The sequence below is a fragment of the Triturus cristatus genome, chromosome 9 (genome assembly GCF_964204655.1).
Source record: "Triturus cristatus chromosome 9, aTriCri1.1, whole genome shotgun sequence".
NCBI lineage: Eukaryota > Metazoa > Chordata > Amphibia > Caudata > Salamandridae > Triturus > Triturus cristatus.
Window position 1 is genome coordinate 1,272,298,083 of NC_140592.1, and position 14,619 is coordinate 1,272,312,701.

Genomic DNA, 14,619 nt, shown 5'->3' on the forward strand with positions numbered 1-14,619 from the left:
CTGTGACCAGAGAAGGCCCCTAAGGGCTGCAGCACTTACTGTGCCACCCTTAGAGGCCCTGTACCCTGACACACACACACTGCCCTTGCAGGCTGAGTGTCTTGGTGCAGAACAAAACAGAGAGTCGACATGGCACACATCCCTGTGTGCCATGCCCACAAACACACTGCCCTGGCATAACTCAGTCACCCCTCTATCTGGGTGCCCTATGCCAGTGGTGTGGGTACAGGTGCATGAGCCCTGTACCCCTACAGTACCCAGGTCCATTCCTGGGCACTGTAAGTGCAGTGCTGCTATTAAGAGTATATGGTGCTGGGAAATCGTCATCACGAACTCCACAGCACCATGATGGCTACACTGAAGACTGAGAAGTCTGGTACCTTCTCAGCACATTAAACCCGCACTGATGCCAGTGTGGACTTTAATGTAAAATGCACGACAGAGGGCAACTTGGAGTTGCACCCTGAAACTAACCAACAACCCGTGTCCTGACTGAGAGGCTGCCACCCAGCAGACATGTTGCTGGACCCCTGAGTAGAGAGCCATCTGCTCTTGTGGGTCTGCAACAATGCACATCCTGGGCGAGGTGCTAGGTCTCCTCCCCCAGGATGGGAGGGGAAGCTTCATAGGCATGCCGCCTTTGTGAGCTTCTCCAGGCCACTTGCTGTACTCGTATAAAGAACAATGGTTCCCTTGGGTAGAAACAATGCGTATTGTAATTAGCCGTAGTTACTTCAGCATAACATATAATACATTTCTGAAAGCAAAAACATTTCTTGATCAAAAGGGGAAAGAGGAACAAGAACACAGAGAAAGGATTTTCATTGATTTATGTATCAGAATTGATAACATTCAAACTTGCTGTACTCAGCAACTGGTCCCCACCGGTTCTGACCCCCACTCTGGCAGGAAGATCGGCGGGAAAACCCAAGTGAGGAAAGTGGGTGTGCCAGCTTCTGCCAACCCCACCCCTCAGGTGGGGGAGGCGAGGTGAAGCACAACTCCGGGCTCTCGCCATCTTGAGGATGGGGAGCCCTACCCAATCAGGACTAGGCTCCTGCCCCCTTCCTACTGGAGAGTGGCAGGATAGGGGGTGTACCCACCCCAGGGAAGGGACATTGGTCCCTGACCTTTACCTACCTGTAACGCCCCTAAATGTAGTATTTAGGGGCACCCTGAACCTTCCTTCCTCAGATCCCGAAACAAGAAGAAGAACAAGAAGAAAGAAGACCTGCCGTGCAGCTGCTAACAAGAGGACGACACCAACTGACTTGGCCTGTCGACCCTCGAACCTGCTGATGCTAAATCACGGTGTCTCCAGTGGTCTGCAACCGCGAAAACCCCAGAGGACCTGACTGCCTTGCTCATCTAAAAGACTGGGACTCCCACGAGCAGTGGTTCTGCTCAAAACAAGCAACAACCCCTGGTGCCAGCCAGGAATCGTGAGTCCAGCACACTCTGCACCCGCCGAGCCCGGCCTGTGCCTGAGTGAACAAAGACCATGAGGACGTCCCCCCTGCGACTGTGACCAAAATTCCAGCACCCAAGGACCCTCCTCGACGCTCCCGACGACGTCTGCAGCCTCAATACCAGGAACCCCTCCCACCGCAACCAGCAGAGGGTAAGATTTCCCGACGCCAAAAGACACCCCTGCTCCAGGTGCCCTGCGGCCCCCTGTGCCCAACTCCTGAGTGCCTACCTAACCTACAGCTTCGCAACTTACCTCTCAAAGTGGTGGTCGCACCTGAAGAATCTCTGTCCACGAGTTTGCAGCTTTTGTTCGTCTTGCAGCTTTCCCATTGAAATACATTGAGCGCCCAACGGCTCAAAAGCACCCTGCACCCAGCCGCCCGAGTGCCCCTGGAAGTGCAGCATGTGTCCTATTCTACTTCCCCACTTGCCCTGTGTAAGTGACCAGGAGCCCAGCTCCCACAGCTGCAAGGCCTGCCTGCTAGCAGCCACCAACCAAAGTTCCCCCTGCCCGCCATAGGCTAACATTTGGCCTAACTCTCTCTGCACCCGGCTGCCCCCGTGCCGCTGAGGGTGTAACAACTGTACCTACCTGACCCTGGGAGACCACTGAGTCTATTTCCAGAACCTTAACTCTGCCAGTCGAGTACTTACCTGAAAGCCGATAACCTACATTTTCTCCATAGGCTAACATTGACTGGTTTCACTTGGAAATTCTTCTAAGTGTCGAGTTTTGAAACTTTAAAATATTCACTGAAAATCACCCGATCAACGAAATTACTCACCTGTTATCAGGAGAGATCCCAGTGCTGGATCTTTGTGCCCAGCACTGACCCTACAAAGCAATTACAACTGTGATTTTCCGATAACCAAACTTTCCTCCATAGGATAACATTGCCTGGTTTTTGCCAGAAATTCTTCAGTGTCGATTTTTGAAACATACAAAAATTCCTTAAAAATCGCCTGTATGACAAACTATTTCTTTCAACTGTTTACAGGAGATGCGCCAGGGCTGAATTCAGGATCCAGCCCGAGTAAGAAAAACCTATGCAAAGTAATTGATATTGCCTTTACTTACAAATTCCCATTGAGCTCAATGTTATAATTGTATTTAACTTGTGTTGCCTATTGCAACAACTGTAACTATTGCATTTAAAAGTCTAGTGCTATATGAAGGTATTTAACTACAGCATCTCATTCTGAGAAAGTACTTTGATACCTACTTGTGGTTCTAAAATAAAACAACTATATATTTTTATATACAAAACAATTGGCCTAGAGTTCAGTTCTTGAGTGTCTGAGACCATTTGTTGATTGAGTGTGTACAACAAATGCTTTACACTGTCCTCTGATACTGCCTTACTGCTCGACCAAGCTACCACTTTAGAGAGTACGGTTATATCTAACTTTAGCCTCTGCCAAACCTCTGGGGTCTGTGGACTCTGTGCACACTGAACCTTATTTTGGTGCAGTATATACAGAGCCACTTTCTTGCAAATATTGAAGAAGCTTCCACTTAAAGCCCTGGTGACACTACGACAATGTTGCTGCTCCTGAGTTACAAAAAGAGAAGGGAAATCCAGAGAGAAAATTACTCTCTTTAAAGGATTTCCCTTCTCCTACAAGGCGCACCTGGCATGACGTCATGCCATAACTAATACACTAGTGAGGTGTGAGCACGTGCACATAATGTGCCTGCTGTCACTGTAGTCTGTAAAAAAAAAAAATGGACTACCTGTGCCAGACACAAAACTGAGCCCAATAGAGACCCGTTTTTGAGGCCCCCTTTAAAAAAACTGCCAGTGCTCACCACCGGTGAGACCCGGCCCACTTAAAGCCCTGCCCATGCCTTAACGACGTTGCCACGAGTTACTGAAAATTGATGTCTGCCATGTTCTCTATTTATATCACCTATATTGATATTAAATATATTGCAGGATTAATTTAGATATACCATATACATGTGAGACTAGAGTCAGCCTAGCTCTTGCCAAACACTTAAAAGGTCCCAAAGGCGAGACCTATTGGCTATGCCAATGCTTCTTTATTTTTGGGTTGATTGTGTTTCTTTAAAGGACACCAGGAAATCTGAGGTGGTTGGGTCTCTAATAGCGCTCTGGTGTTTCAGATCGTTGCCATGTCTTTGGGTTATTAGATGCTGGTCTTTGGTTTAATGTGTAGTTTGATATTATTTTTACCTTGGTAGGTTTGGTTTCTGTGGTTGTGTTCATTGCTTAAATATAAAATACCTGAGGTTGACAGACAGCCGTGTAGACCTCCTTAGCAGGCCCGGATGAAATTTCTGTTATGCCGGCATAATCTCAAGTAATTTCACGTTAAGCTTGTAACCCGTATTACGCTATTACACCACAGCTCATAATTATGCACTGTTCACAGCAAACCGAAGCATATGGTAACAACGTGAACGACCAGCATGCGAGTCGCTGATGTTTGAAGCACAAAGTGCATCCTGGCATCCAGAAATTGAAGTGTGGCTGCATGTCGCACTAAAATACAGTGCAAAATTGCATTTTGATTTCTCCCAAATTTTGCATAATTCTGCTAATGCAAACTAGGCACATTTTGCACACCCTGTCTCTTTAGTCTCACATCAGTCACTCAAATCTTTGAGTATCAAAAAGGTTTTAGCCAGTACCAGCACGTGCTTTACATTTACATTCCTAAATTCTCCCATACCCAACAGTACTTGGTCGATAGCCTGGTGAGCAACTCTGTAATTACAGTTTTAACTGTTCCAACACTTGTTGGTTGTCAATTCGTTTTTAAAACAATTCGGTTTGCTTCGTCTTTTACCAGCATAATACTTTTCTTAAACTGTTAAACGTTTACCTGTTGGTTAAAGTTCATTGGTATTTGCCAGAAGTGTGGTTCACCTACACTCAGCTAATACTTTTCAACCTCATCCTCCAAAGTAGCACAGTAAAGACTGTTACTATCCCTTAAAGTTGAGGTAGAAATGTGTACAGAAATGAAACTTTGTGTAGATCTGCAGCATAAGGGTAGCATTGTATCAGTTTTACTGGCCTCTAGAATGGTGAATCCATCTATCTTTCCCAGCTCAGGCACATCAGTCTGTACCTCAATGCCCAGTTTTGCGAAATGGCAAGGAGAATTGTTAGTTTAGTAGCAAGTGCCTCCAGGTTTGCCTTTTGTATGGTGTTAACTATCTGCCTTCTCACTCGTGGAAATGACCCAACAATTATTGGACCATTCAGCAGTGTACTTAAACCAAACTGTTTGTGTACGTCTGAGAGAGTCCCATGGTTCAGATCTTTGAAATTGTTCCAAAAGCATCCTGCATTGTGCTCATATCTATCAGACAGCTGATCTCACCTGCGACACAACCCGTGAGTGCCTAGGCGCTGAGCAACCCCCCCTCAGCGCCTTGAGACCCTTCCGGATGAGTAGCTGCGCTTAACAAACCCTGATTGATTGATATCTTGAAGCAAACCTGGAAGAGCACATTTAGACAGAAATTGTAAAGTAGGCAGTCCGGTTCACTATTAAGAACCCACTTCTGTTCCAGGAAATAACTAGTCACTGACCCAAGCAAGTTTTGGCTGCTTCATATTGGCCTAAAACTATAAACCTGTGTGTCCATTTACACAGTTAACAAGCTGATAAATTCATACCATTTTGGGGGGAAAAAGATTTTATCTTGCCATAAAATCTATGAAGCCTAACCAGGCTCCCTGCCCAGATGGCACCACACTGTCATTTTATAGCAGCAATTGTTTTTTTTTCTCTCTCAGAACATCAGTGTCTCACCCCAACGATGGATAGTACAGAAATTACTAATTGGAAGGGCAGGAAAACCCCTGCGGCGTGTGCATCTTATTGCCCTATCTCACTCTTAAACTTTTTTTTTTTTTTTTACTAAAAATTTCAGCAATAGATTAGACTAGATGATTCCCGTCCTCTGCCCCCCCCCCCCCCCGCCCCTTCACTGGTCGAAGCTGACCAAGAGGAGTTCCTATAGGATATAGGCAAGGGTCTAGCAGTGTACGCAGAGTGGGACACCTGGTTGAGAGGGTGAAACTGAAGGGGGTCCCAACTTTAATAGTAACCATTGATGCTGAAAAAGCATTTGATAGATTACGTTGGGGATTATGAAAGACTTACCTATCAATGATTTAGATGGGACCTAGAATGAAGATGTGGGAACTGACGAACTATAAAGTTCCCGCACACGAGGTCAATGGCAGATGCCCTGACAGAATACACCTGGGGAAAGGCACATGGTAAAAGGTTGCCTCTGTCCCTGCTTTTGTTAGCCCACCTTGCTTTTGCTATTAGTGGAGCCGTTGGAATTCGAGGTGTGAAATGTGTCCGGGTCAAATGCAATATCAGTCTGATTTTTGATCAAGTGGACCAGAGATTCGTCTCCAGCCCTCGTGTCACTGCTCGCTGACTTTGACCAAGCCTCTGGCTTCTGCGGTAAAGTTGCAGAAATCTGAAATCCCTAATATGTATCAGGGAATCACCTACAGGCATTGAGCGTGCTCACCCGGTTAGCTTAGGCTAAGAAGTCCATCCGATGTTAGGCCTAAGTATCTCTAGAACTGCCTCTGACTGGCTGGGACTTAATTCCCCCCGCCTGAAATCACCGATCCTCTCTAATCTGATTCATTGGAGTGACCTGTTCGCACCGTGGTTAAACAGCATCAATGATGTTCTAATGAGCATCCCTCCCCGTCTTCTCTACATACTCCATGTCCTGCCCACAGCCATCCTACATCACTGGAGATATGGGATAGATCAGCAGCAAAGGTGGACCGATGACTTTCCCATCGCTGTACACCCCCATACATCATAAACCACCGTTATCTCCTGCCATAGAAGGCAGGCATCTCCCTAGCCGAAGAGACCGTGGAAGGTTAGATTTAAAAGATATGACCACAGGACCCACAATTAACTCATTTCATGATTGCAAGAGAGATGGTGGTGGTGTCTGAACTTGATAGGCATACATATGTGCAGCTCAAACACTGGGCACTAAACGCCGAAAGTAAAGCTGCAGCGATTAGACCAATCACGGCATTTGAAAAATACCTGTCCATTTATGATTCCACACAGAGGTTGATATCCACTTTGTATTCCATACTCCCCATTGGTTTGAGCTCACCAAAGAAAAGGAAATTGGAGACAGTGGAAGCGGTAACTGGGAAGAGAGTTTAAGGAGCAAAAATGGGCTGAGAGCTGGGGGCTCTCCCCCCTGCGTTCAGGGACATACATTGCCTGCTCCATAGAGAAACAGTAGAAAATGCGTGTGAGGGGGCATTTAACACCGGAGAGGCTAAGACTTATGTTTCGTAACACCTCTGATAGTTGCTTATGGTGCAGGGAGATGTTGGTACGATATTGTGGAGCTTATTGAAAATTCTAACATTGTGGAAGGAGGTGTTGATCCATATTTACAGAATATTGGGACTACACGTGACCCGCAACCCTGAGGTCATTCCACGGTTGGAGTCCTTAGTGCCCTCCAGCAGGAGGGGAGTGAGCATTGTGGTGATCAGGCAATGCTGGGAGCTACAAAGTGGCTCATCACCAGATGTGGAGGAAAAGAGGATCCCCAAAATGGTCGTTGTGTAGTGCTTTCTGGGAAAACATTGCCATGAGCAGACGCACAATGCGTTTGAAAAAACTTGGGGCTGGTTATTAAGTATTTCACATCATTATTTATGCATTCCGATTTCCCTCCAAAATTAAGAGCTTTGGGTCTGTTTGAAACGTGAGCTACAGTGCGGGACCACGCTGAAGTTGGTTCACTTGATGGCAAGCCAAGGGGGAGAGCCTTGTAAGGTTTGGGGTGAGGTGTCTGTGTGTAGCACTGTACACTGTGGGACAAGATAACTGTCACCGGTCACTTGGCATTGTTCATATGATTACCCTTAGTACAATACAGTAAGTTCATTTTTTACAGGCGAGCAGGAGCAAACTACTGAAACTTTTGTCATTCTATCCGAGCCCATGTGCATGAAGCTGTTTTATGTTTTAATGACACTAAATGATGTGTTTTTATTTCCTTTCACCAGACTAGCGTGAGTGACTGAGAAGCCGCCAAGATGGTGTTGGCCGACTTAGGGAGGAAGATCACCTCCGCCCTACGCTCCCTGAGCAATGCTACCATTATCAATGAAGAGGTAATCACAGTGCAGGGGGTATTTGGTGACTGCTTTGACATCCTGCGGCATCTTACCTCTGGCATGGGGTCTTTTCTTGATCTCCAGTCACCCCATGCTACTTGAGCACCTTCGTATACAAATAGTGCCCAACAATGCTGAGACTTCAGACTGCCCTCGTTAATAATTCTAAAGCCAGAGACTGAATCATTCTTGGGTTGCAGAGCATTTTCTATCTTTGTGCAGTGCTGGTCTTTGGACATTTCATATTTTAAGCATTCCTGGAGCTGTACTGTCTGTGCTTTTCTTGTCTATTGATTGTGCTCCTCATAATGCCCATGTCATGATATTGGTACCCACTATAAGTCCTCTTGATGTTAAGCGGTGAAATTGGCAAATTTTATTTCCACTGAGCACAATTTGTTTCCCCTAAACTTCTGTCTTTCCTTGTATCTCTCTTTCCTTGTATCTCTCTTTCCTTGTATCTCTCTTTCCTTGTATCTCTCTTTCCTTGTATCTCTCTTTCCTTGTATCGCTCTTTCCTTGTATCGCTCTTTCCTTGTATCGCTCTTTCCTTGTATCGCTCTTTCCTTGTATCGCTCTTTCCTTGTATCGCTCTTTCCTTGTATCGCTCTTTCCTTGTATCGCTCTTTCCTTGTATCGCTCTTTCCTTGTATCGCTCTTTCCTTGTATCGCTCTTTCCTTGTATCGCTCTTTCCTTGTATCGCTCTTTCCTTGTATCGCTCTTTCCTTGTATCGCTCTTTCCTTGTATCGCTCTTTCCTTGTATCGCTCTTTCCTTGTATCGCTCTTTCCTTGTATCGCTCTTTCCTTGTATCGCTCTTTCCTTGTATCGCTCTTTCCTTGTATCGCTCTTTCCTTGTATCGCTCTTTCCTTGTATCGCTCTTTCCTTGTATCGCTCTTTCCTTGTATCGCTCTTTCCTTGTATCGCTCTTTCCTTGTATCGCTCTCTTTCCTTGTATCGCTCTCTTTCCTTGTATCGCTCTCTTTCCTTGTATCGCTCTCTTTCCTTGTATCGCTCTCTTTCCTTGTATCGCTCTCTTTCCTTGTATCGCTCTCTTTCCTTGTATCGCTCTCTTTCCTTGTATCGCTCTCTTTCCTTGTATCGCTCTCTTTCCTTGTATCGCTCTCTTTCCTTGTATCGCTCTCTTTCCTTGTATCGCGCTCTTTCCTTGTATCGCTCTCTTTCCTTGTATCGCTCTCTTTCCTTGTATCGCTCTCTTTCCTTGTATCTCTCGCTCTTTCCTTGTATCTCTCGCTCTTTCCTCCTCCTCTTCTCTCTCTGACCTTTCTTGCTGCTAGCCACACATCCTTAAGTCTTAAACTCGTGAGTTTGGTTTTGTAAAACCTAGTCTTGTACCTTCTTCTTGGGCTTACCATGGCTTTCTTTAGGGAGGTGGGGAAGACAACCATTGTCCTTGCATAATGTTGAGCACAAAATGAACGTGGTGCTCTTGGGTCCCCGTGGTTACAGTCCATGTAGTGTTTCTTGAGCATTGTACATTTTCATTCAAACTTACAATTATGCCATTTATTGCTCCTGATGTTGCCGCTTGCTTTGACATGTGCTTGTTCTGCAGGTGCTGGGGGCGATGCTCAAGGAGGTCTGCACGGCTCTCTTAGAAGCAGATGTCAACATTAAGCTGGTGAAGCAGCTCAGAGAAAATGTCAAGTAAGTGCTACAGTAACATGTGGATGGGAGGGGTCAGAGAAACATGCTTGGTATGTGCAGGAGAGTGTGGGGTACACATGCTTTGTGTGTGTTTAAAGGTATAGACCATGTGTGCCTGAGAGTATTGTGTGTGCAGTTGTGCCACAAGGTGAGTTTGCCGTGTAAGTGTGCTTCACTCTTGCTTGTGTTGAAGGCCACTCACACTGTAGTCTCTCTGAGTGTTACAGCAGAAGGAACAATAAATTGGATCATATCAAATGGGTGACGAGCTGAAAAAAGAAGCAGCTTTATATATTCATTGATCACAATAGCCGCTTCCCACAAAGGAGCAAGTGAAGTGGGAACCCCAATTCTTGTTCCAGCATTGGAGTCTCTCCCCGGGACCAGAACCATCTCCATTGGTGGGAAGTATGTGTATAGCTGTGCCATTTCCAAAATGCATTTCAATTATGTGTCGTTTTTCAGAATAATCCCGGAACCCAGAGTACTCGAGTCTCAAGGGTACACAAGCAGAATGTAGGATCAACTACTAATGTGGAACAGCAGAGGTTGAATATATACTTCGGCGTCTGTGATAGTGCTGATGTGAGCATTGTCGAAGCAGACTTGTAAATGTACTATAGGTCCCCATTACACTGACCTTTAGTGCATGCAATCTAAAGTTAAAGCTGTTCATAAGGCGACTACATATCAATAGTACATAAACCTTTATTATACTGCAGTGCATCAGTTGAGAAGTGGACACACTTGCTTCATAAGTATAGTAGAGCAGGGATGTAATAAAAACTTGTTCAAGAACGAGCGGACTAATATGAATACGGTAGCACATCCGGTCATAGAATTACTTGACCTTTTGAGACATGTTTTCACCTAACTGTGCATGTTTTAAATTTCAAATATGGATGAAAAGTGAAAAACAGGCCATTTGGGTAAACCGTTGTTTTGGGCCCCCTCGCCCCCCACCTTCACCTGGGCATTCGTAGGTGTACATCAGGACCATATCATTCATTTTCCACTCCGTGCTTGTCACCCATGTGAGGAGAAATGCCTAGAAAATAGAAATACACCCAATATTTAATTAGTTAGAATCTACAGTTTATTGCAAAACAGCAAGCAGCAAAGCAAACTTACCAAGGACCTTTCACCTCTCAGCTGACCAGGGCGCTCAATAGAAAATAGTCAGTTGGAGCCAAGATCTAAAATGTATGTAAATCGTCCTCGTATATACACCCTTTCTTTCAATACAAGCCAATGTAGTCTGGTTGCTACAGTCAGGATTGCATGTATGATTAACACAGCACTTTAAAGGGAATATATATACATGACACAGAACACTTAGTTGTATACATCCGTATCAATTGACAGAACACTGCTCACTGTCTGTGGATACGGCCCGAGCTGAGAGCCATGTAAGGGCTGCTTGTGCTCATCAATTACAAATTTGAATGTAATTTTCCATTTGCTCATAAAGAGAATCAATTTCACACCTCTTCAGAGGTGCTACTTTTGCATTTTGTGCAAAACCAGTTCAAGCAGTTCTGCAGTCAGAGAGGGTACTATACAGCATCATGATGAAAAAATCTTCGGTTCATATCTGTGAAATAAAACACAAAAATTAGGATTGATTGTCCAGTGGTGGCAACTAGGGAAAGGATTTAAGGGGGGATGGATATTAGAAGAAAAAGAAAAGAAGACTTACTTGCCCAACGTCGGCTTCCGCTTCTCCACTGTTGTCCCTCGGTTCCTGGCTCCTGGAACCCAGGCTTCCCTAGCCAGACACGACGCTGCTGTCACCAGCATGACAGTAGCGTTGATTGGTCTGAGCCCCGTGGTTTGGCGCTCAGACCAGGACTGGGAGCCTATGCATGTTCTCCACCAAGGCTATATAATACAACCAGATGAAGAACATGCTAAGTGCGCATGACTGTTTGACAGGCCCAAGACGGACGGACGGACGAACGGACGGACGGACGGCCGGCCAGCCAGCCAAACCGTCATGCCCACGTAAGTGCCCATCACTCCTTTACCTGCAGTAACATTGAATTCTCATTTTATTTTTCCTTTTTGCACTGCTCACAGTGCAGCGGGGTGGTGCTCCTCCGCCTCAGCGGAGAAGCCGCTTTGATCCTGTAGATTCATTGAATTATAGAGTGTTGAATATAAAAAGTGAAAAATGTTAGCAAAGCAGCGCAGGTCATGTAGTTAATTGTGAGGAGTTTGAATCAAAGCACTGTAGTAAAAATGCTGTTTGTCATTGTGTGAGGGCGCAGCGCACCGTGCAATACAGTGCCTTCCTAGTCTCCATCCCTACCCCATTGGCTTGGCAGATCCTTCATTTTGCTGTTTGACCCTTCCAACAACCACTGTACAATTAAGCTGTTTCCCTCATTTTGTCTAGTAGAGAAACTCAATAGATACAGGTGGAGTAAGACACCAGCCCGCAGAGGTATGTTATGGGGAGTTGAAGCCTGTGCACCTAAAACTCTGTTCTCTGGGTTTAAGCCAAGACTGTATTGCTCTGGGCCTCAGTTGTAGCACTGAATTTGTGGCAGCATTATTGCTGAAAAATTAAATGTTGTATTGAGAGAAAAAGATGATAGGAAGCTTAATGATTTGTGTGGTTTTGGGATGAAGTCTGGGGGAGGCAAAGAGGTGAATTTTTAGACGGCTTAAAGCTAAAGTGTGACAAAGACATCACCAGGCTGACCTGCAGCACCTCTGGCTATTACATTGCTGAGCTCCCACGGTGCTTCCACCGCCCTCAGCCCCGATAATCTCCACCCCCTCCCCCCCCCCCCCCCCCCCCTCTTTTCCTCACCTGACGTCTGTCATTCAGTGAAGCTGGGAGTAAATATTTTGGAACTTGGGACTAGTCACCAGTAAAAATGTTTGATTGACTAGACTGCTATCCATGAAAAGTATATTTCTTTTATTAGATCTGCAATTGATTTGGAGGAAATGGCGTCCGGCCTCAACAAACGCAAAATGATTCAGCATGCGGTCTTCAAAGAACTTGTCAAGGTATATGTAATTCACAATTGATGATGTATCAGGCATGCTGCTGCTTCACTTTTAGGGAGGACAAGCGCTGTCACTATTGTTTTTGGACCTTCAACCTGAGTTCTGTATCATTATAGTTGTTTTGTTTTACCTTTTTACCCCCAGCTTGTCGACCCAGGGGTAAAAGCCTGGACCCCCACTAAAGGAAAACAGAACATCATCATGTTTGTAGGGTTGCAGGGGAGCGGTAAGACCACGACTTGTTCAAAGGTAAGCCCTACCCAGGAGATGTGCATGTGGTGGGAAATTATTACTTTAAGAAATTTGGACGGAGCATGTGCAAGCTAGGTTGAAAAACTTACTTTATCTTATTGTTATATAATCTGTATTTGAGAAGAACCCAGTCTCGGAAACACTCCCCAGCATTCTTCATGAAAAAAGGAAGCAAAAAATCCCGACAACCAGGACCTCTTCAGATTGAAATGTTTGTATGTGCCTGATATCACGAAGAAGCACCCCCAAACCTTTTTCAAAATGGCATCTCATCTTAGCAACCTCGTTTTTATTAGGAGGTAGAGGTGTGGCGCAGCCTCAGCCGTTGACCCAGGAGCGCTGGGCTCACAGTTCGATCACTGGCGGCAGTTCAGCATCATGTGACTCTAGGCAATAGCTCACTTAATCTACCCGACTGCTCCTAGCGCCTGGATATCCCTACGGGTGATACGTTTGCGCTTTACAAATGTGGGATTATTAGGAGACATTTTCAAAAATAAATCCCTGAAATGTCTGTAGTCTTTTTATAATGCCTTCACCTTTTCTCTTCGACAGAGTGCTTCCCGTCTGTTTTACAGCTTCCTGCTTCTATCATTTTCTCCATTCCAGTAGGTAACGGGCAGTTCTGTGATGAGGAACTCTCGGATGCCTGTTGTGTTCTGGGCCTTGGATAGTATTGTACTTCTGCCATCCTGCTAAGCGCTGATTTCCAGTTTATTCCAAGAGCATCTTCCAAGGATTTGCGGATCAATGGGAAAGCAAGGTCAAGCATTTGGCAGATCGTCATCACTTAAGAACTATGTGACAATCGAGCAATGTAGGAAGCTGGCTTTCTGTGTCAGTAACACCCCCCTCACCCCCACCTTTGCCAGATTTCTCATGCGCTTTGACTTGATGCACCCTGGGTTTCTGCCAGTCCGGTTCCCAGTGCCTGTGTTCTTTCCCAAAACTGTACCTTTGTACCCCCAATTGGTACTATTTGGCCACGGGTCAGTCCCTTATTGTGCCATCCTTAGAGGCCCTGTACCTTTATACACACACACACACTGCCATTGCAGGCTGTGTGTTTCGGTGCAGAGAAAAGCGAAGAGTCGACATGGCACTCATACCTGTGTGCCATGCCTGCACCCCACAGTCTATGGTATTGGTCAGCCACCCCTCTAGCTGGCTAGTTGCATGAGCACTGTACCCCTACAGTGTCTAAGTCCGTTCTTAGACATTGTAAGTGCAGTAAAGCCATAAAAGAGTATATGGTCTGGGAGTTTGTCATTACGAACTCCACAGCACCATAATGGCTTTACTGAATTCTGTGAAGTTTAATATCAAACTTATCGGCATAATAAGCCCACACTGATGCCAGTGTGGAATTTATTATACCATGCACTCAGAGGGCATCTTAGAGATTCCCCCCTGAAAAACGGCCAGCCTCTGGTGGATTCCCTGACTGGTGCACACCAGACTGCCACCACGAGACATGTTTCTGGGCACCTGAGCTGGGAGCATTTGCTCCCTGAGCCCAGAAACCAAGCCTTTCCTGGGCGTAGGTGTTCACACCTCCACCAGGTCAGGGAGAGCCATCTGTGGCAGTGGAGCTTCAAAGGCCTGGCCGCCTTTGGAATGCGACCCCCAGCCTCTCCTGCTATCAGGAGCAGCCCCCTTCCTGTCTCCCCTCCTTTTCGGAGGGAAAAATTAGAGCAGCCCAGAAGGTGTGCCCACCTCTGCCAACCCCACCCCTCAGGTGGGGGAGGCGAGGTGCCCGCCGTCTTGCAGATACCAGGCACTCTCCAATCAGGATTAGGGATTGTGCCCACTCCCCCACATGAGGTGAGCACACCAAGGGTGTAGTCACCCTAAGGTCAGTAGCCCATTGGCTACTGACCTCGAGACCCCTAAAAGGCCCCTAAATCCAGTATTTAGGGAGCAGCCCTGAACCAAGAAGGCAGATTCTCGCAACCTACGAAGGACGACGAAATAAGACGCCCAGCAGAGGAGACTGCTGAGAAGAACTGGCTTGGCCCCAGCTCTACCGGTCCGTCT

At 46.1% G+C, this 14,619-nt stretch overlaps 1 protein-coding gene across 1 annotated transcript in view; it reads left to right on the plus strand.

Annotated features, from left to right (window-relative positions):
- SRP54 (signal recognition particle 54) overlaps positions 1–14,619 on the plus strand; it is a 136,466-nt gene that overhangs the window by 17,882 nt on the left and 103,965 nt on the right. The window contains exons 2-5 of the mRNA XM_085627433.1: positions 7,530–7,637; positions 9,218–9,309; positions 12,246–12,330; positions 12,475–12,652. Coding sequence (XP_085483559.1) covers positions 7,560–7,637; positions 9,218–9,309; positions 12,246–12,330; positions 12,475–12,652 — 433 coding nt within the window. The 5' untranslated portion in view covers positions 7,530–7,559. The remainder of the gene's footprint in view (positions 1–7,529; positions 7,638–9,217; positions 9,310–12,245; positions 12,331–12,474; positions 12,653–14,619) is intronic.